Raw genomic sequence first — 23,732 nt, 5'->3', positions numbered from 1 at the left:
GAATCCCACACAGAAGAGGAAAATACCACAGGGCTCTCAGCTAACAATGTGTAAATAAAAGCACAGGGCAATAATGTAGTTGTACAGGTTTCTGCAAGTGCAAGTCAACTTGTACTGGGAAAAAAACGAAGTTCCTCACCTGGGCACTATGCAGACATAAACTAACTTCAATAGCTGCTTTTTTTTTTATATGTCGCATGACATGTTACAGCAGAAGCACTGGGAAAGGGATCTGGACCTCAAAGGAAGACATGCACTATCCCCGTCGTACCAGCACTGCGGTCACACTGCAGCAAAGCAATAACCACAACCCTGCCTAGCAGAAGTGAAGCGTGGCGATCGGCCGCACCCTGCTCTAAGGCTTCAGTGGCACCTCAGTGCTGTCAGAACTGGTCACCGTCAGGCACTTGTCAGATCTGCCTTAAAAAAAAGGGACGAGGAGTTAGTCAACATTCCTACTATGCACAAATGTAATATAAACAAATTATAACAACAATTTGTATATGCTCAAGCAACTGCTGTGCTGAGGCAAGAGAGTTAATAAATATGCACTTGACACTACTGAAGTATTCTGACTCCACTTTTTTCCTTCGAAACATACACCACCTGACTTCCTTTAATTTGGCCCAAGTAACACTTTTTGGAAATTCTGTGCAACATAAACTACAGAAAGGAAGTGACCCCTTCCTCTCGTAAGCTAGGAGAGAAGATGCAGTCGCTCTGAGCACTTATCTTTTCGTCACTCTCAATTGCTTAACTTGACATTTTCCTTAGCGTTATCTTTACAGAAATTTAAGGAATCGGAGGCTCAATGTATTGCCTCTTTCTTGGAAAGATCTAAGTCATTTTAAGGATACCTAGGATATATATAAGTCTGCAAATATGTGAAAAAAAAAAAAAAAAAAAAGAGCTGCAAAATTTTAGTTCCAAAATGTTGATCTCAGCTGAAGATGCTCAGGGCACTTTGCCAGCTGCCAGCATAGCTAGAACTGCAGAATTTTGTGGATCCATGTCCCTTCTGGGAACAAGAGCTTCTGACACCCAAGTTACCTCTTTGAACTCTCATCAGCAGTTGCCTTAAATTTCCAGCAGTGAAGCAAAGGTCTGTACAATTTGAGGAATCAGAGTAAAAAAATAAAGTAAATATTTCATTGATTTATTTTTCAAACAGTTCCATACTACTTACTCTTTCCTCAACCATTCAACTGTTCCTCTAATAAATACTTTATGCCATAATGCCTCACAAGGTGATGTACCAGACTTCTTCACTAACTTATGAACAGGAAACGTGAAGCGATGCCCTTCATCCTTCCTTGATGTGACAATTCTGTCTGCTTTGGGACCCAGCTCATGGCTTATCCACAGCCTAACCTTAGCATTTATAACCCATCAGTACACTGTATCAGCTCTTGAGAGTATCAGGGAATCAGGAATGCCAGTCGTACATACATTTATTTACACACAGTTTGCAACACTTTCAATTGGCAGGTCCAGCTAAGAGGTGGCAAAAGTCTCTCACAGCAACATGACCAGAAATGCAGTTAATATAAACACGCTCACAGAGCAGCAAGGACAGAAGGCTTAGAGTGACATGGAACTAAGATTCTTGGTCTAAGCTTTCCAGTTTTGTTGTGGCCAAAGATACTGTTTCTGACCTTCAAACAGACTGAGCTAGGTTTTGCAGAATACATTAATTTCTCTAAGCCTCATTACAGCACATCAGCCCAAAACCCTGAGCAAGTCTCCTGCTGGTGAGCTCCCTCTCCACGGACAGGGCAGGCTGTACATGAGCCAGAAACACAGGAGCCACCAGGATTTCACCCACGAAGCTGCTCATACTCACAGAAAGAGTAACTTTGCCCGCCCATCCACCCACTGAACAACACTTCCAGTTCCAGGCAAGTAAGGAAAGACTGTACTCCTATTTCTGCCCTCAGAAACAGAGGCTGAAAGACAAAGGAGAAAATTATAAGGATCACAAAGAATTATAGGAATTCAGCATTTCTTTAAGGAATGGTTGGGTTCTACCGGAGATAAAAATCTTCTGCAGATAGCTAGAATACACGTACAACAGGAAAAAGCAGAGGAAAAGGGACAATAGGTAAAAATCTAACAATTGAAAAGAAAGCAATTTAATGTGAACAGTTAGAATATGAATGGAGTGGCATCTCAGGAATAAGATGTACACGTACTCGTGCTAAAGAAAGTATTAGATTTTATGCTCAGCCAACGTGTATTACAGCCTCCTGAATCATCCACATTAGTCAGGCTAGGTTTTTTGTTTAAGTACATGCTCTGTCAACAGCCAGAGGAAAATACTTGCAGCTTCTTTTAAAATACATATATTGTTTTTTTCCTCCAGGGCAGGAAAGTTCTCAGCTGTCTCCCACCTTGTTTTGGAGGATAGAAACCTGGAATACAGACAATGTTTCCTCAAAAGCTCAAACTGCCAAGCTCATGAAGAACAGAAGATACATGCTGCATTAGAGAAAAACAATCTGGCAAAGATAATTGATCATGACCAGGTCAATTAAGAGCATATGGAGAAGGTTAGGCAACAAATAACCTTAAGATACCTATTAGACTGTTAAATAAAGGAAAAAATCAAATATGATATAAACATGACTATAAAACTGCACCATGCTCCTGACAAGATGTGGGCAGCATACAAGAGGGGTGGGGCAGGAAAAAAGCTCACTGCAGGATTTAATCCACCTTTCTCATCCTTCAAATTGAGAAATACCTTACCTGCCTCTCTTGGTTTTCTTACAAGATTAACTCTTCCTTGCTAACTCAGGTTTTTGATTGGAAGATGCAACAAAAGTTGTTTTGTTTTTTTTTCCCTCAGCTGCTACCTTTAGCAGTACTGCTTTCCTATAATGTGAACTTTCCTGAGTTTTGGTGCAAGTTAACTTGATTTAGTTCAACAATAAATAACAGGGAAACACAGAACACAGGACTTCCTACGTTCTTTTCTGTTTATTCCTCAGGAGGTTAAAAGTTTTCCTATTACTTAGATGACACAGAAATATCCAAAGCCCTGTAAGTTCCTGAGTGAGTCTGTCTACACGTGCCAGATAAAAACAGCTAACCACACAGCATCGTAATCTTCTGGAGCAAGACTGATGTGTCAAATCACACTTACAGTAATTATGAAAACACCGCCTCATGCTGACAACCTGTTCCTCAGAAAACTTACTGGTTCTCAAAGATATTCACTGAAGAACTAACCATTATCCATTTCTAATGAGCTGGAATGTTTGTATTATCTGTGAATACTGGGCCATGACATTAAGAATACTAAGAAATTATTTGTGGAGTTACGGAATCAGAAGGGTTTCTTAAATGGATCTGGCAAAGGGGGGGGGGAACAAAGTAAGCTTTTAATTACCCAGGAAAAAATTAGGCAAACTGTCAGTTGAGAAACACCCTGTCTAGTAACTAGAAAGGCTTATTCCTTCTGTCCCTTAATCTAAGATCCGATATGACCAGACCTGAAAACAAGGGGCAGCTGGAGAAGCTAAACAGAGAACTTGTGCATGCAGACTTGGATGGAAAAAAATAATTAGACTCACAAAACTGAGGCTCTTCCAAAATTTAAAAATAAAAATAGAGGTGCTAAGCAGGTGCTAAGCTCACAGGGTCTACCCCACACCATGCTAGCAACCTCTGCAATGGGGAGACAGCCAGAGCACTGCAGGCTGGCAGCATGACACTTCAAAGAAATAAAGAGATGGATCAATATTCTGCTCATAGCAGATCTAAAAAAGGTCCTCAGCCTTTGATTTCTGAGTCTGTAATAGCTAGTCTTAGAAAAATATTTTCATCTCAGTACTGCATAGGACTTTTTAGTAAACATGTCTGGAAACAATAAGCATGTATGATGCTTCTGTGTTTCATAAATGCTATGAGAAGTTTAGAAATAACTTGCTGAGAATACTCCAGGAATAATTCCACTTGTCCTTTACATAATAAATGTCACTCCTCAAACAGACCCAGTATTCAACAGGCACTACCCGTTCTCCTCAAGAAGTTACTAGCATGAGACAGCAAAGCAGAAATCTTGACCTGTGAACAGCAGGACACAGTTATTTTGGAGCATGGATGTGGCTCAAAGGTATCACTCAAACTCTTCTAAAAAAGCAAAGCCAGAAATACAGCTGGTTTGTGGTTTGTTTTTTGTTGTTGTTGGTTGTTTGTTTGGCAGGAATTGAAAAATAAGCCTGCTCTTGCAACAAGACATCAAATCTTCCCCTTGAAGAGCTCCAACCACAACACATACTAACATTGTCCAAGCTTTCTATTGAGGCTCTGCAGCCTGCCAAAATATTCAGACAGTGCTTTTGCTTTGGCAAGACGCTTGCTTCAGTTCGTATCCTAGCAAGGCTCCTTTTCTAGAGCCTCGGGGAAGGGATCATTCAAAAGAAGTACCGATTAAGTGGGCTGAACTGCAGAACACAAAGCTTCCATTCAAAAAGCCTGTTGTTTTTCAGCCTGAGTTGCCAACGCTATTTATCTTGCCAGTCTGATCAGAATCCCATATTACAGTGTGAATTTTAGTTAAACCTTGACATACAGCTGAGATTGCTCAGAGAAACAACACAGCGAAACATGATTTCTCACACTAACTCTTGTCATGGAGATATACGTGAGCCCTGCAAGGAAAGCAAAAAGAATCACGTCCAATGCCACAGCTTGTCCTTACTCATCATTGCAGTTACTCAGTTATAATATATAGCTCTATATTATTTTCATACCACAGTGGATTCAGACTGTGCTTACTGTTCAGTCAGGAAAGCATAAAACTTTGTGTACTTAGGAAGAATCAGAAAGTCTCAAGCCAACTGATGCTCCCATTTCATGTAGTGATTACTAATTTCTTACCTTCTACATTATTTGGAACTTCAAAGCTCCAAAATAACAAACAGGACATAAAGGACAAGCAGATTCATGAAAGAGCCTATTCAGCTATGCACTTCTGTCCACAAGTCACAAGAGATTGGAACGATGCAATGCACCGTCCAACAACAGTTACTAATTTGAAAACACTAAACTAGGTGCTGCTGTTTCATCTTCTGTTAAAACACCAGCTTTGGTTTGAATGTAAATCATTGCACATGTTTTTCTATAGAAGAAAACAAAAATTCAATAACGAGATTCTGCTGAAAGCAAATTCAGTAAGCGAAAAAGAAAATAGTACTAATCAGTATCAACATCATTGGCTAGGATGGAGCTACAATAACATAGAGCAACCCACTCAGTCCCAGAGAACTCCCACCTCACGAAGATGCCCATTCTGCTTCTGTTTAAGCCAACTGTCACAGCATAATGTATTGAAACTGAGTTTTTATAAAGAATTTTTATTCCTTTAATTTATATATCTCTATTCCTTTATATTTATTACACAGTGTTTAAACAAAATTCAGAAGCAGGAACTATATTATTTCCTAGTTACAAAGCCAAACAACTTAATGCTTCATTGGTCTAGTATAAGTTTTTCTCCTTTAAAAGCTACTTCTACTTCCCTTTCACTGAAGTTTATTTCCCTCATTCTGTCAGGAGGCGTTCCATGAACAGTTTATAAGGTGATTTGAATTCATTCTTTAAGTTTTGCATAGTTTTAGAACTTGACTGTTGGCATTCTTTTTTCGTATTTTTTGTACAGGGAAAAAAAAAAAAATCTACCATTTCTCTTTGATGGCATTTTTCGTTACATTAAAAAAAAAAAAAGAAAAAGAAAGAAAAAAACTGCTGAATTTGATTCTTAGTTTGTCTTTACCAGGCCTAATTACTCAGGTTGTTTTGCTTAAAACAGTGCTGTTAAAGGACATGCTGGAAAACATCAGACAGAGAAAAAGCCACTGGGAGAATGGGGAGGAAAAGGGGGGTAAGCATCATGTGCTAGAATATTGCTTGACTCTATACAACAGAATCTTAACATCAAAATTAAGTCTTCAAACAACTTACACTATTAGACTAACTCCTTATAGAAACCACTATCCTAATATGTGCCGGAAATGGTTTCTATAAGACAAAACAGTCAAAACACACTTGTAATGCAATAATTGAAGAGTGTTATTTAACCATAAACTATAATAAAGCATCTATGACAACCAACCCCTCCAGCTCAGGGAAGAAATAAGAGTAAGCCAGTATCAGTGTTTACAAAACATCTTTGCTCCCTGTTATTTTATATAAGCTTTTTCATACACTCCAAATATCTTAATGAAACAGCAAGGAAGCCCATTTGTGTAGTTCAATTGATGAATTTGTCACTTTTCTCCCATAAACATAATTCAAGGGTTGATGATTAGGACTAGAAAAATCATTTTAAGATACTCTGTGATAGACATCAATTATAATCTTGGGAATGCCTTGTGACCTTCCCACAGACATGGAGGAAACTCCTGTTTTCTGTTCTCTGAACAACTCCTCCTTGGTTATTCAGAGTCTGCAAAGACTGGAATTTTGGTCCACAACAGGAAAAACACTGACAAACACCTAGGCTAAAAAGGACATCTGATTACAAGCTCATGCTTGGAGTGGCAAGGAATGACCTTATCACATGGGCACAAATATCTTGCATTTCTTCCAAAGGAGATACAAAACATAGTAATAATATCCCACCCCCATATTGCTTTTTATATAATTAAGACTGAAATAATTTACTGTATGATTGAACAAGGAGTGTGAACCAAATGAGCTCTCAGTTTATCTCAGTTCCTTGCTGTCCAATTTCTTTAAGTAAAAATAACAGCCATGCAACATACTATTTTTATTCCCTTTATCACCAATACATTCATTACACATGAGAATAAACATAATGGTGTGCAACCCAGTTAAAAAATGCCACACAAAAGGAACATTTTGTTAATAATAGTTTATCTATGTATGTTAATGGGATCACAGGAATAAATATGGGAGAGGGAAGGTGGAGTTCAAGTAGTACAATATTTACAAATACTGAGTTAGGTTGTTGTGTATCATGAGATATTATTTGCACAGTATACTTTACAATCAAAGGTCTAATTCTGCCCTCTGACTACAGAAGGAGTTTGACACAAACGCAGTAGAAAATACAGGGTAACAACCTGGGACAAGAAACGGCACCTTATGGTTATCAAATCCTGGCACTGGTCACTGCATTTTTTTTTTTTTTTTTTATTTCAATCTTATTGATAAACTTACCCAGGTTTGTCTTTAACTTGGACTGATTTCTTTCCCATGTTCCTGCTAACTCGGCTAACCTAGACTGATTCAGTTATGAACTACAGGCAGCTCCGCACTGTACATCATTTGTCCAAGACCGAATCCAAGAAAATTAAAACACTGTAATTTGTGGGGTTTTTATGCTTCTAAGTTTTGACATCCCAGTGGGAATGCCCTCCTCTCCCTGTACCACGTTCAGGTCCTCTGCCACTAGCACTCCCCAACCCTTCCAGTTAACCTCAACGAGAATGACACGCGCCAAGAACACTTGGCAATTGCCAAAAACAGCCAGCAAAAAGAAATGACAAAAGATGTACTAAATAGCTGCAGGTTTGATATCTAAACCCAACACCCGTGTTTTACATAAATTAGTGTAGTTCACTATTTTAAGTTTACATATTGCTGGAGAACACAAGGATTCTTCAATGTTGAACCAGGTCTCTCAAAACATTTAAGGCTGTTCACACACTGACATTGTTTCAAAGCTCTTAACACAGTAACACTTGGTATAGGACAACTGTCAGCTCAAAGAAAATAATGTAATAGATCTTAAGAAAATAAATAAGGAAGAGGAAACATTTACATACCTAAGCTTAACAACTGCAAAGGCTCTGTAGTTTTCCCACAGGTACCTCAGCTCAGTGTTTCCTCACGCAGTCCAGATGTCTTGAATACCATAGTCATGCAAAAAGAGCTGTTTTTCATCTGCAATCAGTATCAGCAGAGCAAGAAAATAAAACCGTAAGAGTGTAGTTTAGAATAATCTCTCTCAAATTTGCACTGGCATGCCAAGCTGCCAGCCCTGCACAACCACCCTGCCCACCTAATTACATTCAGCTGCTTGTCATGTGGTCTTGCTGACCGATCAAGTGATCTCTTTTCCTCCCTTTAAAACTAAGCAACATAATTAACAAGTTTTCTCTAAACCAAGTAACAAACCCGGAGCCCTTCCTTAGACTGCAGACCTTCTCTTCATAGGGAAATGGAAGGTGCAGTGTGTTTCATTAGAGATACAAATAAAATACAGCAAACGCGGCAGTCTAATAATAAAACACGGTGAGCACTAAAAGCATGCAAAATCCTGTGGAGAATTTGTCTTGAGCCTGGCTTTATGCCTTTACAGATGACAGAAAAAGGTACCTATAACAAAACCGACGTCAGGACACCAAGCGGGAGCAGGGCGCAGGCGGCAGTGCCCCGGCCCCGTGGGACCCTCGCGCACCCCTGCGGGCCCTGGGAGTGTGATGGCACCAGGCACACCCCGTGGCAACCAAACCTGGGAGCCCCCCTCAACCCTCCGAGATGCACGGACGTTTTACTCACTTAACTTCAAGGAAATAAAATTCGTGATTTAACTTGTAAACCACCTCTTCCTCCACAATGAGCCCATTCATCAGGGCCTGTTAACACAGGCCCCAGCAGGCCGGATCCACGCGCCCAGGCCACGCCATGGCACTGGCGCCAGCACCAAGGCGCTCCTGGCCGGCGCTCCCTGCCCTGGGTCCCCGGGATGGGAGAGGAGCTGTGGGCTGCTGCCACCAGCACGAGGTCTCGTCCCCTCTCTCAAACACTCCTGAGGTTACAGATACTGAAAGATGTGGACCAAGCGAGTGATGAGTGAGATTTAACAGCAGATGGGTTACCTTGCACAACGCCTTCTTGTCTCAGTTTGTTTCTCACAGTGTTTCAAGTAAGAAAGGAAATTAGGGTTTGTAAGACTACTCTCCAGCCTTGTCACTTCAGAAGTGCTACAGAAAGCTGGCTGCAAAATTTAGCATATCCTTAATGCATTCATCCACCAGTAACAAAGACAACGCCAGAAGCTTCCTAATTCACTTGCTGCAGTGCTCAACTATCTCACCTCCTTGCCTGTAAATCAAGGCAACGATCATTGCCCTTTTCCTCAGGGAACACGGAAGTTTTGTTATGCTGAGATGGCAAATAATTAACTGCAGCAGAACATTTTTCATGCCCTGCCTTAGTATTTTTCCAGATTTTAACTAAAATCCATTTCTTGGACATTTTGTTACGGGCGACAATCTTTAAAAGTCTAACCATTCTTGGCTCACTCCAACCTTCAACAAATTTCACCTCAGCTTCAAGAGAAGACAGAAGTCCTTTTTTTGCTCCCACACGCAATAACAAAGTGGGCACTCAATTTTTGGCAAAGTGAACGTTTTTTGTCTTTAACTGCTTTCCTGATCAATACCAGCACATTAGCTTACAGTGAAGAAATACTTAGACCACAAGTGCTGAGAATGTCTGGTAACTGCTCGGGAGGGCAGAAGGAGGAACAGGATAAGAAGTGTTGACAAAGCGACCAAGCAACAGCTCTGCTGTGTTGCAAACAGCCCCGCGGAGCAGCTACACATGCTGAACGCCAACTGCCTGCCTGGAAGCCTCAACCAGCAACATTAAAGGAGTTCAAGCTGTTCCACACAGAAACATTTTTGCCATCTCTAAGAGGAGAGTAATTCATAAATAATTTCCAAACCTCATCATTTCTGTTCAGAAATGAATGAGGCTGCTTAACTTTCTTCTTACCAACCTGGTATGAAGAACACCAATTCCCACTCTCCCCCTCCAGAAAGCTTTTATTCACAGCAGTAAGACTTCAATAGAAAGACATAGTTGAAATTAAGATTATTTTCTCTAAGTGAAGTTATATTGATTTCAAACTGCAGAGTTGGCACCCTCTGTTTTTGTCCTAATTTACAAACTAGGACATCAAAGTTTGGTTACTTAAAGCCTCTGCTTTTAAACAAACACATTTGCAGGGTGTCAGCAAATGCTGCACAAACAGCTGAGCCACCCCTTCTGCAGTGGCAGGAAGAGCGTGCAAACGGCGTGGTAGCAGCTGGAACAGGAACCACTGCAGCCAGCCCAAGGTGAGCCTTCCTCTCGCTGGTATCTGAAGCTCGGGGGTTTATGAGACTGGACCTTTTACAACTATGTGTAAGGGATCAAATCTGCGTCAGTAAAGTCCTGCAACCATGAAAAGCAGTTTTGAAGCTAGAGCTCTAAAGACGAATGGCCAGTTATTCAGTTGTTAAATTTTCCTGCTGTTTGGTGTTGGGGTTTTTCTGAAGAATTTTTATGAACAGGTTACAACCTGTATGAAAAAGACGATCTGAATGCTTGGAATTCATGGCCTCCTTGTAAAACTGATCTATATGCCACGTAAGTCTAGGAACTCAGGAGGAAGCCTAAGGACAGTCAAACACATTTGGACAGCACATAGCATTCTTCATCCCAAGCTTCAGAAAGTTTGCCTTCGTGTATTTTACGCTCCTAAGAAAAGCTGGAAGTGCCCAAGCCATCCCACATCAGACACTTCCCCAAGAAGAAACTGCTAGGTTGTTACCTGTCTGACAGAGGTTCCCACAGGAACCTGGACATCCGCCACTGGAGACAGAAATAGGGGCCAAAGGATCGAGCAACAAGCCACCTCACTTAATGCTACAGACAATTCTCCATTTCCAAAGCCGAAAGCTATGAACTTGCCTCACAGCAGAGTCAGCTGCCCCCAGCCTCCGATGACCCAGTTCTGCTGGGGTCTGTTCTTCAGCACTATGACCAGTTATGGCTTTTTCCAGCACAGACAAGAATCTCAGCTTGTCTTTACCAACAGCCACAGCAGAGTCTTCACATGCCAGACAGTGGAATGAAAAACAACCAGCCGGTAGCCCAGGGCAACATTATTCATTAGCATCCACAAATCTTATCTGTGCCACAAAACCTCTACTGGCAATCAAAGAGGAAACTTAAAAAATGCAAAAGGAGGGTAAAGAGCCACTGGGACACACTGCCTATGAATTGACTGACATACATGCTGGCAAACCTCAAGAAGAGACTGATCAGGTGCTAACAGCAATTATTTCAAGTGAGACAAATATAGTCCAAAATGAAAAGGGGTGGGGGGGGGGAGGAGGTAAATAGGAAAAATACTTATTGGTACAGGCAGATTCCTACAACTGTAAAGCAGAATTACAGTTGTTTCCTTGGAAGAAGGCAGCTTCTCAAGAAAAGACACTGGAAAAAGTTACTCGAGCTGCAGTGGGAAACAGACCATCTGTCACACGAATCAGCTTGCCACTTGCTGCCACAGCAGTCTGTAAGTGCAGCAACATGCTAATATCCCAAGACAGAACTAAACAGACCTGAAAGGAGGGGTGAAAATCCTTTATATTGAACAGCAACTACTCTCCTCACACCAAGAACCCACCAAGAAAAAAAAGGCAAACCATACTCAGATGATCAACTTTCACATCAGAAATGTAGCGGCTGAACTCTGCCAGCATCAAATCACAAAATACTCCTTCTGCAATTAAAATGAAAGTAGGTCAGGCAGTCCCTTCTGCTACCCAAAAGGCACATCTGTTAAATATTCTGTAATACCGATTCAAAGTAAAACACTTCTGTTCTTTTGGTTCACATGTGAGCCAATCTAGGCAGTTACTAATGATTGTGACTGAGCCTTCTTTCAGCATTGCAAGAGATAAACAATCAGTTAAAGTATCAATGTTTAAGATCAGTAACTTTTTTAACAGGTAACAGCTTCTTAAAAATATTCTCCAAATGCGATTCCGGGTGAGTAACTTCCAAGGGTTACAAGATACTCTTCAGGAATAAAGCGAATGTCACACTAAAATAATAGATAGAGGCATCAATTTTGTTTTCATGGAACAGCTCACTGCCCGAAGACATGAATCTTTCCCAGCAACTGGGCACTCAAACATCAGCACTTCGGAAAACCTCACACCAAGCTCTGCCATCTTTTTCACAGGAAAAACACTGGAAGTGTACTTCCAGAAAGCAAATCTGCTTACATTTGAAGAACAGATTAATATCTCAGAAGAGACTATTAAAATTATCCCAAATGAGTGGATCTAATCAATTTGTCATTTCTGTTGAACTACAAATGTACTGTCTCCACTTTCTATTAACATAATTATAGTCACAACTTGTCCTGAGACAAAGCCAAGAGTGTAGGTGCTTGCTCTAGATCTGAATGAAAAGAGAAATGCCAAATTATTTTTTTAATTCTCGAATCACGTTCTTACTTCCCAATCAAGTTCTGAAATATTAGGAAAAACACAGCGTCTATGTACAAACTGCTAAGACACCAAGAAAGAGCAAATACAAAGTTCTGAATTTAAAACAGCAATAAAATTTAATAGTTATTTGCAAGAACAAACATTATTTTTGGACTGAGCAAACCTGATCCATTTGCATGCAATAAGTGATATTCTTTGCAACACTCACACCGTTCGAATTACATCAGCTTAAAAGAGGAATATTTAATCTAAAGATGGAAGAAATATTACACGTGCTCTTCTGAAAGTGAGATTTATGTTGGTTCCTCGTGTCATAAATACTTAGGAAGTGAGGGCCTGATTTCATGAAGAAAGCACCTAGGACAGTAACGTATGCAGACAAAAGCAGCCCTGCATTTTGGTATGCAGCTGTAACTGCACAGTAATAATCTGGTATCTCTACGTTCAGCTTGAAGAGCTACAAATCGCATTTGAGATCAATGATCTTTATCTACATATCAACAGGGTTGATGACTAAGTGTATTAATTAAAAAATGTAGTAGCTTTACAGGAAGCTGTCGTACCAATGGAAATGAACATGCACTACAGCTTCCTTGAAAGGATTTTCAGTGTTTCACAGTCTTATACAATTAATACAATTTTGAAAGCTGCTTTGATGTTTTTACATGCTGACACTTAACCCATATGCATTTGTTCTTTGCACTGCCTGGTCCAGTTCGTCATCGCCAAGACAACAACGCTGCTTTTTAAGATGGATCTCAATAGAGTCCCGATTTGGACAGAAATGGGTTTTCTTTCCAGCTCTACACCCCGTTCACATCTTTTGTAAGTCTATTTAACATGACAAGTGGTCTTCATTCTCCCCATAAGATGACAACAGTGTCTTTTCCACTTTAAATTAGTTCTCAGGAAGAAAAGTTGAATGGCTTAGCTAATGCTTGCCTGCAGAACTGTTTCTCCCACCATAAATGCAGCGCTCACTCACCTGAAGCACACTCGGTAGAACTAGTTAGCTACCTGTGAATAGTTCCATCCACAGACAGGCTGATCTGGGCAAAAATGTCAAGTCTGCCTACGTGATGTACACACTTCTGCAATCAGTCTGCCTAGCTAGAAATTGTTAGGCAAGCCCAACTTAGCACCTACCACCTTTTCTCCTGTCAAGATAACATCTACTGAACATAACTAGCTGAGAAGCATTTGTTAAACTCATTTTGGCATTCTTTCAGAGTACAGAGTAACTTTGCTCTACTTGTTTGATAAATGTAGCTTTATATTATATATATTTGCATAATAGAATATATATTCTGCATTATGCATACATATTCTCTATATGCATAAGTTCCGAACTACAGAAAAATATTCCATTTGTGCTGTATCGTTTGACCTTTCACGCAATAAAGCATATGAAACCTCACGAGACATCCGTAATGCTATTATTCTCCCCTATCATTTCTTAAACCATGAAGGTCATTAATATTAGAGCTCTTTCATTTCCACATTTATTCAGTGACTCCCTAAGTTAAGTATGACTGACCTGACTGGTTAATCCAGAGTGTGCTAGAGGAATTGGTGGGTTTGTACAGGTAGTGATTCTGGTGTACACTGCCAAATTGGGACGTTCAGTTCTATTTGCTCTATTCTACTCCTTCTGTGACTTCCATTAAGTAAAAATGTTACTGCTCCCATTCCTCAAGATCACTCAGGATGCTAGACTGAAGAGAAATTCTGTAATGTTCAGCATGTCACACTGGAAATTGTGTGTGCAATAAGGATTTCTTGAAGCAAAGCTCCAAATTTACAATGCAAAAAACAAAGCTGAAATGAGGACATGCCTCTTAGCCTACAGAAATAAAGCCTATTAGACATAAATTGAGTTTCTCTGTCCCTGTCATTTCTGCCTTTCTCCCCAGCATTTGGGCCTGTTGATCAGTTTCCGTACTCCTTCACAGAAGGGCAAGAAGCCACAGCGAGATGAAGTCCTACACACTTTGTGCAGCTGGATCAAGGCAAGAGCCAGATGCATGCCTCCTCTGAAGAGCTGGCAGTTACCATTTTTAGGTTGTAAGAGCGTCCCACTGCCTGGCCACGCTGTACACGCATTGCCCCAGACTAGCCACAGCTCGTGCTGCCACACACTGACACCTGAAAATTGAGAATCCTGCAATTTTACCACACATTTCCTTCCATTTTGGAATTAAAGGCATTTTCTATTTAAAAGCAAATTAAACGTAAGCACATCTATTAGTAGAAATAAAACAGCTAATAGAATAAAATCTGGCTGAGTTTACGTGCATTAACCATTCAAACTTTTTTTTTTTTTCCCCTTTTGAAGTCTACCAAAATGCACACTTCAACTTTTGCAGCAAGCTCTTTTCGTAGATCTTCCAAAGTCAGCTCTTCAGCTTCTCCTAACAAATATCAGGGTCTCAGGCCCCATCCTGTGCACTACATGCTATATCCAAACTGACAATTCCAAAAATTATCAAATAAAGATACGTAGTCACCTCTTCTATATCATAGCTAAATAAACAATAACCCTACTTTAGCAAGTCAAACTTAGGGCTACATTTACCCAATCGAAAAATAATTATAAAAGGCTTGCTATCAAATTCAAATGCAACTCCCACAACTGCTTGCTTTGAGTGATGCTCTGAAGTTTTCAAAATGCAGCACGCTACGTGTTAGTCATGCGACTGTCAGCAAGGATTTAAAGCGGGAATGAATCTTTCCTCAGCACCTACTAATATGATTCATAATATGCACGACTGGCAGAGACACAAAAGAAAAGAATGAAAATTTGTTTTTTTAATCATAAAATGATTCAACTTTCTTTTCCTCCTACTGAACATACATGTTTTACTAGTTCTTATTGATGACTGTAGCCTTCAGTCTAGTAGAAATATTCCCCTTTCCCAAAGATGTTATTGGACAAAATTGTTTTTCTTTCTTTTCAGCTCACATAGCAACCTTTTTGTTATAACCCTTTCACTGAGCAGGCAAAAGAACCAAATAAATATCCAACAGTTATGAAAATAATGAGATAGAGTGAAATCTGGTGCACTTGGAGAGCACATGCTGTTCACTTTCATGGTTGTAGATCAGCTAGCATGGCAGCATAAGCATTTTGAAGCATCTAATTAGAAATGGGAAGATCCCCTTAAAATGGCAGTACTTCTGCAAGAGAACCTTCATCACCTGCTGATGACACATGCTGCCCTGCAAGTTAATATGCTTAACAGAAGTACTGTAACAAGGGTATATTGACTGTTCTCAGCTTATTTTGAATTCTGCTGTTTCTAATTCTAACCTGAAATCTCATCTACCCTTTCCATTTATAAGTTAGTTTAGTAAGTGTTGCCTCATCTTACCTCAGAGGAAACAAAAAATTAATCTCGAGTAATACTTAACTATTTTGCTTTTTATTCCAACAGGTCATCTCTTCAAATGACAGCTGTAGGCACAAGTAGAAAGATGGCCAGCTGCAAAACTCCTTGTTTGTCACCAACACCAAAGTTAACCTAGTATCAGCTTCTCGATTGGTACAGCAGTTATCCTTATCCATCCAGTATATTATCTGGGCACAAAAAAATACCAGCTACATACACTCCTTACAGCCCTTTAATTCACATACCTGTTTTACATAAGTAGTTGTTGCAGAAGTATAGAGTGAGATTCAAAATACCACTTGCAAGTGCCCACAAATTCAACTTCTAATTTAAAAAGACTATTCATGTATCTACCAACTCCTTTTTCCACTGCAAACCACAAATTTCTAGAAAAGCTGTACTCCTCCTACTAAGCTCGTATCTTCATTGCTGTTTCCTGCCCCTTTCCTACCTCGCTAGCAGTCTTCACAGCGTCTTCCTGAAGTGCCTGTATCTGCTATGGTTTAGACTCGCTCCTTTCTCTTCAGTGCGAATATCAGCCATGGGAAAACAGAGCACCTATGGGAAATGGGTTCCCAAACTTGGGAAAATAGCGCTGCATTAGTTTACATTTTTATATTATCTTCAGAGTCATAAAAGCAATGCTTTTTTTTTTTTTTTCCCCTTTGGTAGTTCAAACACCGTAGAACTTGTCAAGTCAGCTTCAAAGTGCTGCCCAGTACATGAAAAGGATTACAACAGCTGGTACCACGTAAAACTCTCATGAATCTATCACACTATTTTCAACTCCTTGAAGCCACAGCAACATCACAGAAGAAATTATGCTGGTTATAGGCTATGTTTTAATCTATATGCCCAAATGTAATCTTCAAAGCTTATTGTATCGGAAAATAAATCACAAAAGTTGAGACTACTCATTACAATAAGCAAAAGTAAATTGTTCTAACATTTATGAAAAGAAAACAGTATTAGAATATTTCAATAAAGAAATTAAGGACTACGACTCCTTATTCGTCGTGGCTTTACCTCCAAGGGAGATAAAAGGGTCTGATCACAGCTGATTTAATGTCAGCAGGCAGGACTAACTTGTACAACAAGGAAGCAGTTTTCAGACTAGAAAGACAAAAAATAAAAATTAGGAAAAGAAGTCTCATAACCAGATGCTATTCCCAGAAGACAACTGGTTGAGAATATATTTGTATAAATAGAAGAAAAAGAAAGGTTTTGCTCTAAAAATGAGCTCCTTTTTAAATAACTATTTCTTAAGCCATGCTGTACTTAAACAACTTTTCAGCCACATTTGAAGTCAGTTCTGTAAACATAATGATATCTCCAGCATAGGTGGCATCTGCAAGACAGGCGTGAAAACAAGTCCTTGAGCACTTTACACGCGCAGCCCAGCAAACACTTAGCTGTAAGTATGTAAGTAGCCCTCTGAAATCACAGAAATAAGAACAAACTTAGGATCACCTGCAGGATCAGATCACATGTGCAGTGGAGTAAAATAATAAGTCTTTAATACAGAAGAGAGTATCTGATAGTTAACTATTTAAATCAGAAGTTGAATACACTTTAAATGCACCTGGCTATAATTATTCCCTGAACCATTAAGTAACAAGGAGAAAGGAGTCGCCATTCTTTATATTCCATATATAGTGCCCACTTTGCCTGTTTCTAAATTAAATTCTTACCAGCCCTCTGGTGACCATGACAGACTGCTCTCATTAACAGTGCTGATGTGCAGATCCAGGGTAATACTGAAAACTGGCAGATCGATCAATGGCCCCTGTGCCAGCACAGCAGACACCTATCAGTAATAGACTAACTGAGAATCCAAATAGAACATACAAGGAACACAGCTTGTAACATTTGTTCCTGTAAACACAAAGAGCTACTTAAAAATTCTTTTATCTCACCAATCTTCTCTTTGAATGAAAAGGAAATGTGTAGTCAAGTGATAAAATAATGTTACCACGTTTAAAGATAGTGATGAAAACAAACTTACAGTCTGGTTTTAGATATCTGGTCCCAGATGAGAAATTTTATTAACTCTAAAAATGCAACAGTGTATGCCGTAGCAGATGCTTCCCACCCAGAACTCCTTTCTGGAACAAATTAAGCAGGTGTAAAATTAGAGCCCTGAACTAGAAACACAGGAATGTGCTGTTCTTTTTTCTCTCTCTTCAAACACACTTTTGAGACAAACCCTTTAGCATCACAAATACTATTCCTACAATAACGTATTCACATTTGAAATGCATATTCAATTAGACACTTTTTTCCTGACTGGAAAATAATTTTGGAACAGTCACAAAAGTGCTACATGTCTATGAAGAAAAGCAAGGACTGAGAAGACAATTCTACGTAGGAGCAAGTTTCCAAGAACAGGCATGCAGAAGCGACCTTAGAAATTGATCAGTGGCGCTAACATATTTCACGTATGGGACCCAGTAGGCGTTTTGTAGAGTTTCAGTACCAGCAGTAAATACAAAGATCACCTTTCCAGGAGTGCCTAGGGGGACTCCTACTCCAGGCACGTGTTACTCCGATGAAAAACTTGTACGTGCTAACCAATACGTAAACTGTTCGAGCAGTCACACCATCAACAGGCTCAAACCGCACCTCACGCATCTCCAAGGAGAGCCAAGAAGTGAGGCTGGGTGTTTCTGACAGCTCCAGGCACGTCCTTTACACCTCGCCAGTAGCACAAAAACTACAACCGGTATTAAATAGCGATGTAGCTGCTACTAGAATTAGAACAACTAAGAAGTCTTCCTGATGGCTTTAGCAATCCTTAGATCTAAGGTCATCAAACTGTTGGCTTGGCCCGAGCAAACCAGGCTGAGGCCCCCTGAGCCCTTCTGGCAGGCGGTCCGGGAGAGCAGCAACAGATGTCAGAGCCGTGCTGCCCTCAGACACGAGCCCCAGCTCCTGACTAGCCAGAGGAACCACGCTCACACCGCTCCCTCTGTAACTCACCAAAAAAGCCTTATTTTCATTTTATTTTTAACTCAGGCCGGCTGTCCCCCCCCCCCCCCCCCCCTTCCCCGCGCCGAGCACGCCTCCTGCTGCGGGCGAGGCGCCGCTGCCGCAGCCGCTGCCCCGCCAGGCCCGAGGCGCCTTCCCCGCGCTGCAGCAGCGCCGGCCCGGCCCCAGCGCAGCCCAGCGCCCGCAGGGGAAGCGCGGCCCGCCCGCTAGCACCGCCCGGCGGAGCCCCACGGGGCGCCGAAGCCCCTCCGAGGGCTGCGGGAAGCCGCTGCGGCCCCGCCGTGCCCCACGGGCGGCCCCTCAGCCTTGCCTCGCCCCCCGCCCCCCGCCCCCCGCCCCCCGCCTACCTGCCCGGCCCCGCCACCCCGCGGCTCCGGCAGCGCCGCGTCCGTGTTTTTGGGCTGTAAATCGCCTTTTCCGTCAGGGCAACATCACTTCCCGTGCGGGCCGGGGCCGGGGATGGGGCTGGGGCAGGGGCGGGGGCGGCTCCTCACGGACGCGGGGCCCGCCCCGGCCCCGCCTCAGCCCCGCGGGCTCAGCCCGGGAGCTGCCCGCGGCCCCCCCAGCTCTGCCCAAGCTCCCCTGGCACGAGCCGGGCCGGCTCCTCGGCTGCACCCCCCGAGCCCTCACCCTGCCGAGGGCACGGCCCGGCCGCCGGAGAAAATCCATCAGAGGCACGAGGGGCTGCGGAGGCGAAGCGGCCGCGGCCGGGTGTGCAGCTCCTGCCCCCTGCCGGCCCCTGCCCGCCCCGGAGCTCCTGCCCTGCAGCCCCGTCCCCCCGCACCGCTTCGTGCAGCCCCTCTGCTGAGACGGGCCCGGAGAAAGCCGCCTGTCATCCTTACGGACAGACACAGCCGTGCCCTTCCAGGTGGGCTGTTCAAAATAAAATGGGGCTGTAGAGAAAGGAGTTGCTGGAGTCGCCTCAGCAGCGTTTGTTGATGTCAGTGACTTGTGGCCTTTCCTCACGTCCAGATATCAGGCACCCCTCCGCTGCGCTGCCTTGTCCACCTCCTACCGCTATACTCCCCTCTTACACTCCCCTCTTCTGTGGAGTCTACCGACTGTCTCTCGGTATCACATTGTTCCTGACTTCAAATAAAAGCACAGCCAGGGAAATTTCTTCCATTGTGATTTCCAAACAGGCTTCTGTGTCAGGACCAAAGCCTCCACATCTGTATGTTCGTGTTTCTTTTTAGATGAGTTAAAGTCTTGAAATAGCTACTCACCTCGCATCCTCAAGTCTCAGAATGACGTGCACGTAGGCTACCGTTGTTCTACTGAGCTACGTGCTGAAGCACTTCCCCAAGCACCACCTGACTTCCAGGCAACCTTAACTCCCCCAGGACCCTCCCGATTAAATAACTCTTGACCTAACAACCCCAGGAGATGTTTTGTTTTTTTGTGTGTGTTTTTTTGTTTGTTTGTTTGTTTGCTTGCTTGCTTGTTTTGTTTTTTGTTTTTGTTTTTTTTGTCTCTGAAGCACTTCTGGTCATGAGCGTTGTGTAAGTATTCTCCCCGCTGATGACCAAGCCCAAGGGCAGAGCCCTTGCAAAACACCGGATCTGGAAGAGCTCCGCACCTGCTCCACTCAGATTGCTGGCGATGCCGCACCCACGAGGCTCCTTTCCACTCCTTCCTCTCGTTAAATGTGGGAGAGGACTGAAAAACGTGCATGCGCATGTGTGGTGAGTATGCACGTACAGGTGTTAACACACAGGAACATAAGCCAAAGCTGGGCGTGGATCTCTTATCAGCCAACAGCCCAACTGTGCATCCGCGACAAGCAGACAAAAAAGGGGTTTATAGTTCGGGAAAAAAAAAAAAAAAAAAAAAAAAAAAAAGCACCAAACACAACGGCGACTCTTTTCCCAGTTCCCTGATGGTGATTCACACTTGGACACACGTACCTTAAAGCATTCAGATTTTTATGGGTATTTCCGCGCCCCTACAGGCCGGTACCGAGCGCGGTCCCGCCTCCTGCCGGCGGCTCGCCGCGGGGCCGGGCCGAGCAGGAGGCGCCCTCTGGGGCCGGCAGCAGCAGGAGGGCAGCGGGAGGAGCCCCGCGCGGCTCGGGGGCAGGCGGCCGGCGCGGTCCCGGATCCCGCTGGCGGCGGGGACGCCGTCTCCTCACCGGGCGCCATCTCCTCCGGCTCCCTCAGGGCTTCTTCCCCGGCGCGGCGTCCGTCGGCGGCTGCTCGGGGGGCTGCTGAGCGCCGGGCGGCTGGAAGAGGGGCCGGTAGATGTAGAGCCCGCTGACCACGCCGAGCGCCACGGCCAGCGCCACCTGCGGCAGCCGCCCCCCCATGTTGCCGGCGGGGACGCGGAGCGACGCGGGCACGGGCACGGGCACGGACACGCAGCGACGAGGAGGGAAGGGCCGGCGCCGCCGCCCCGCTCCTGAAGGCCGAGAGGAGCCGCGCCGAGCAGCGCGGAAGGAGGAGGCGCAGCCGCAGAGGTCGCGCAAGCGCCGCGCCGCGGCCCCGGCGCCGCCCCCGCCGATGGAGGCCGCCGCGGGGCCGCTGCTGCCGCGGGGCCGGCCGCAGGCGGTGCGGCTCCGGCGGCGGCGCTCGGTGCTGTACGGGGCCGGCCGCGGGGCCGCCGCGCAGCCCGGCGCCGGTAAGCGGGAGGGAGGGAGGGAGGAAGGGCGGGGCGGCCGCCGGCGGGGCGCGGGCCCCTCACCGGCGGGCGGTGCTTCCGCAGGCCCTGCCGGCGGGACCCCGGCCCTGACGGCGCTGGCGGTGGGCGTGCGGGTGCTGAACTGCGCCCTGGTGCGGAGCAGCTTCGTGCCGGACGAGTACTGGCAGGCGCTGGAGGTGGCGCACCGCCTGGCCTTCGGATATCCTTTGGCGGGGCGAAGCCGGCGCTCTGCTCCCCGGCCGGGAGGGCGAGCGGCCGGAGCGCGGCTGAGGCGGGGGCTCGCGGCCTCGGCCCGTCACGGTGCGTCCTTAACGTGCGCAGCTATGGGCACCTCACCTGGGAGTGGGCGCAGCGCCTGCGGGGCTCTGCCTACCCGCTGCTCCTCGCCGCCATCTACAAAGCCCTGCAGCTCCTGGGCAAGGACGACGTGCAGCTGCTGGTGAGTGGCGCTCGGCCAAACAAACGCAGCCGCTGCTTAGTTCAGGCAGAAGTACTAGCTAAAGAATCATACAGTTATATTTTAGTCACGGGGAGTTACAGAAATTCAGTAATTCACTTAAAATTTTTGTGTCTAAGTCGTTGACTAATACAGTAGGGAACTGGAACTCTTTGAACTCGGACTATAACAGATATTGCTGCAAGTGAAGTTTTGTCTTTGCTTACGTAGATATGGATTCCTAGACTGGTACAAGCAGTTTTGGCAGCCTTTGCTGATGTGAAGCTTTATTTATTAGTGAGACACCTTGAAAATGCAGAAACAGCGAAGTATGTGGTGAGTCTCAGACTTTAAAAATTTTTTTGCATGGTAATTAACACTGCTACAGTGTGACCAGTGGTAAAATGATGCTAAGTCAAGCCTCAGAATTAGCACCGCTATTTAGAGCTATAGAACTTGTTTTAACACATCTCCTTGTGCATCCCCTTGTTCACAATTACTTTCAGTACTTCTGCCAGCTGTGTTCCTGGTTTACATGGTATTCCTGTACCAGAACTCTTACAAACACCGTGGAAACTCTTCTTACCATTTTTGCCCTTTACTACTACCCAATAAAAGGTTCCAAGATGGGGAGCAGGTGAGAAACTTTCTACTAACAGTACTGATAATCTTTGGCTTGGGATAACAACAGATACCATTTAAAATGCTGACTTCTGTCTTAGGATTTAAAGCAACCAGAATACCTCACACAGGAAGTAGCACCAGCAACTGTGGTATTTCCTCTAGATTTTTCTTTTGAAGTAGTAATATAGCTGGTATACAATATGACTATTCTCCAGTTATTTACCTGAAGTGTCACTCTACAACAAACCTTAAACTAAGCTTTAGAGGGTTGAAGTTTGCTGTAACTTGAGAAAAGATAACAATTGTTTAGGTGCAGCCATAGATAAATTTGTAGTCACAACTTTCTTTACCAGCTATTTTAAAACAAGTATGCGCTCCTAATTAGTGACTCTATTGCTAATGAGACAGTTATGTAGCAGGCAACCTTTCTAGTAAAACAAAGAACCTGCACTCAGAGAATCGGTTATCTGGAGCATGCAGAACTTTGGGTCAGGGATATGACAATATTTATACTGAGGAAACCTCACTGTCTGCAAAATAATTGATCAGATCTTATAAGTTTACTTTTTATTTTTGTTCCCTCATTCTAGCTGCAAATATTTAACACTGATAGCACTTGCAATTGTTATCCGTCCCACCGCTGCTATCCCATGGATACCTTTGGTCTTCAGTCATTTTTTGCGAGAACAGAGGAAAGCAGACCTCATCCTGCACAACTGCATTCCAGTTGGGTAAGTTCCTTCTGAATTTAAATTGACTGTTTGCACCTATATCTTAAGATTGATTTTAACACCACATGCTGCGGCAGAGACAGAGGACTCAATACAAAAAAGCTGTTTAAACACAGGGGGGGGAAAAAAAAAAGTTTAAAGAAGAGTTATGCTTCTTTGAAATGAATGTGTATGCTGCGTAGAGTCACAGAGAGAGATTTCCTAAGGACAAAAACACTAACATCATTCCAACTTATCCTGCTATTATGCCAAGGATACTGGGTGATAGCAGACGGCCACTGTAAAGTGGCCATGAGTATGGATAATCCTACAAGAGTTTAGGAGTAACTTCAAGTTTTGACAGCAATTTGGAGAACAGTACAATCTGATACATAAGCAACAGCAATGCAATCAACTTTTGTTTTTTTTCAGATTGGTCACATTGGGAATCTCTTTAATAACTGACCGTGTGTTTTTTGGTGAGGTAAGTAGCTTTAAACTCAACTTACAAGACAAAGATTAATACTAACCATTTTAACACAGATGATGTGGACTTCTCTAAATCCTGTTATTTCTGTAGCTAGACTGTGTCTGGCCTATCTTCTGTAAGTATATCTGAAGTCATAGATTCTTAAACACTGACTTCTTAGTTATTTTAAATGACAAACTGTTACTTCAAATG

General features: G+C 43.4%; 2 protein-coding genes across 7 annotated transcripts in view; one reads left to right on the top strand and one right to left on the bottom strand.

Moving 5' to 3' along the window:
* The window catches only part of RAB27A (RAB27A, member RAS oncogene family), a 33,480-nt gene extending 14,342 nt beyond the window's left edge, over positions 1 to 19,138 (bottom strand). Inside the window, exons 1-4 of one of the 6 annotated variants that reach the window (XM_084532276.1) lie at positions 18,991 to 19,062; positions 17,661 to 17,760; positions 16,107 to 16,235; positions 7,797 to 7,914 (exon numbers count right to left, since the gene is read on the bottom strand). The gene's annotated coding sequence lies outside the window, so the exon portion shown is untranslated. Of the gene's footprint in view, positions 1 to 7,796; positions 7,915 to 16,106; positions 16,236 to 16,681; positions 16,769 to 17,346; positions 17,364 to 17,660; positions 17,761 to 18,990 lie in introns of those variants that run through there. The other 5 variants (XM_084532277.1, XM_084532278.1, XM_084532279.1 and 2 more) reach the window with 5 other exon arrangements.
* Positions 19,139 to 20,553: 1,415 nt separating this feature from the next.
* Positions 20,554 to 23,732, top strand: part of PIGB (phosphatidylinositol glycan anchor biosynthesis class B) — a 9,679-nt gene continuing 6,500 nt past the window's right edge. The window contains exons 1-7 of the mRNA XM_084532274.1: positions 20,554 to 21,259; positions 21,344 to 21,479; positions 21,602 to 21,719; positions 21,948 to 22,052; positions 22,223 to 22,353; positions 22,931 to 23,071; positions 23,483 to 23,534. Of these exons, the coding sequence (XP_084388400.1) occupies positions 20,947 to 21,259; positions 21,344 to 21,479; positions 21,602 to 21,719; positions 21,948 to 22,052; positions 22,223 to 22,353; positions 22,931 to 23,071; positions 23,483 to 23,534 (996 nt within the window). The 5' untranslated portion in view covers positions 20,554 to 20,946. The remainder of the gene's footprint in view (positions 21,260 to 21,343; positions 21,480 to 21,601; positions 21,720 to 21,947; positions 22,053 to 22,222; positions 22,354 to 22,930; positions 23,072 to 23,482; positions 23,535 to 23,732) is intronic.

This window comes from Aythya ferina (assembly GCF_964211825.1).
Source record: "Aythya ferina genome assembly, chromosome: 11".
Taxonomy (NCBI): domain Eukaryota; kingdom Metazoa; phylum Chordata; class Aves; order Anseriformes; family Anatidae; genus Aythya; species Aythya ferina.
Note: the sequence above shows the minus strand (reverse complement) of the source record. Positions and strands in the feature narration are given on the sequence as shown.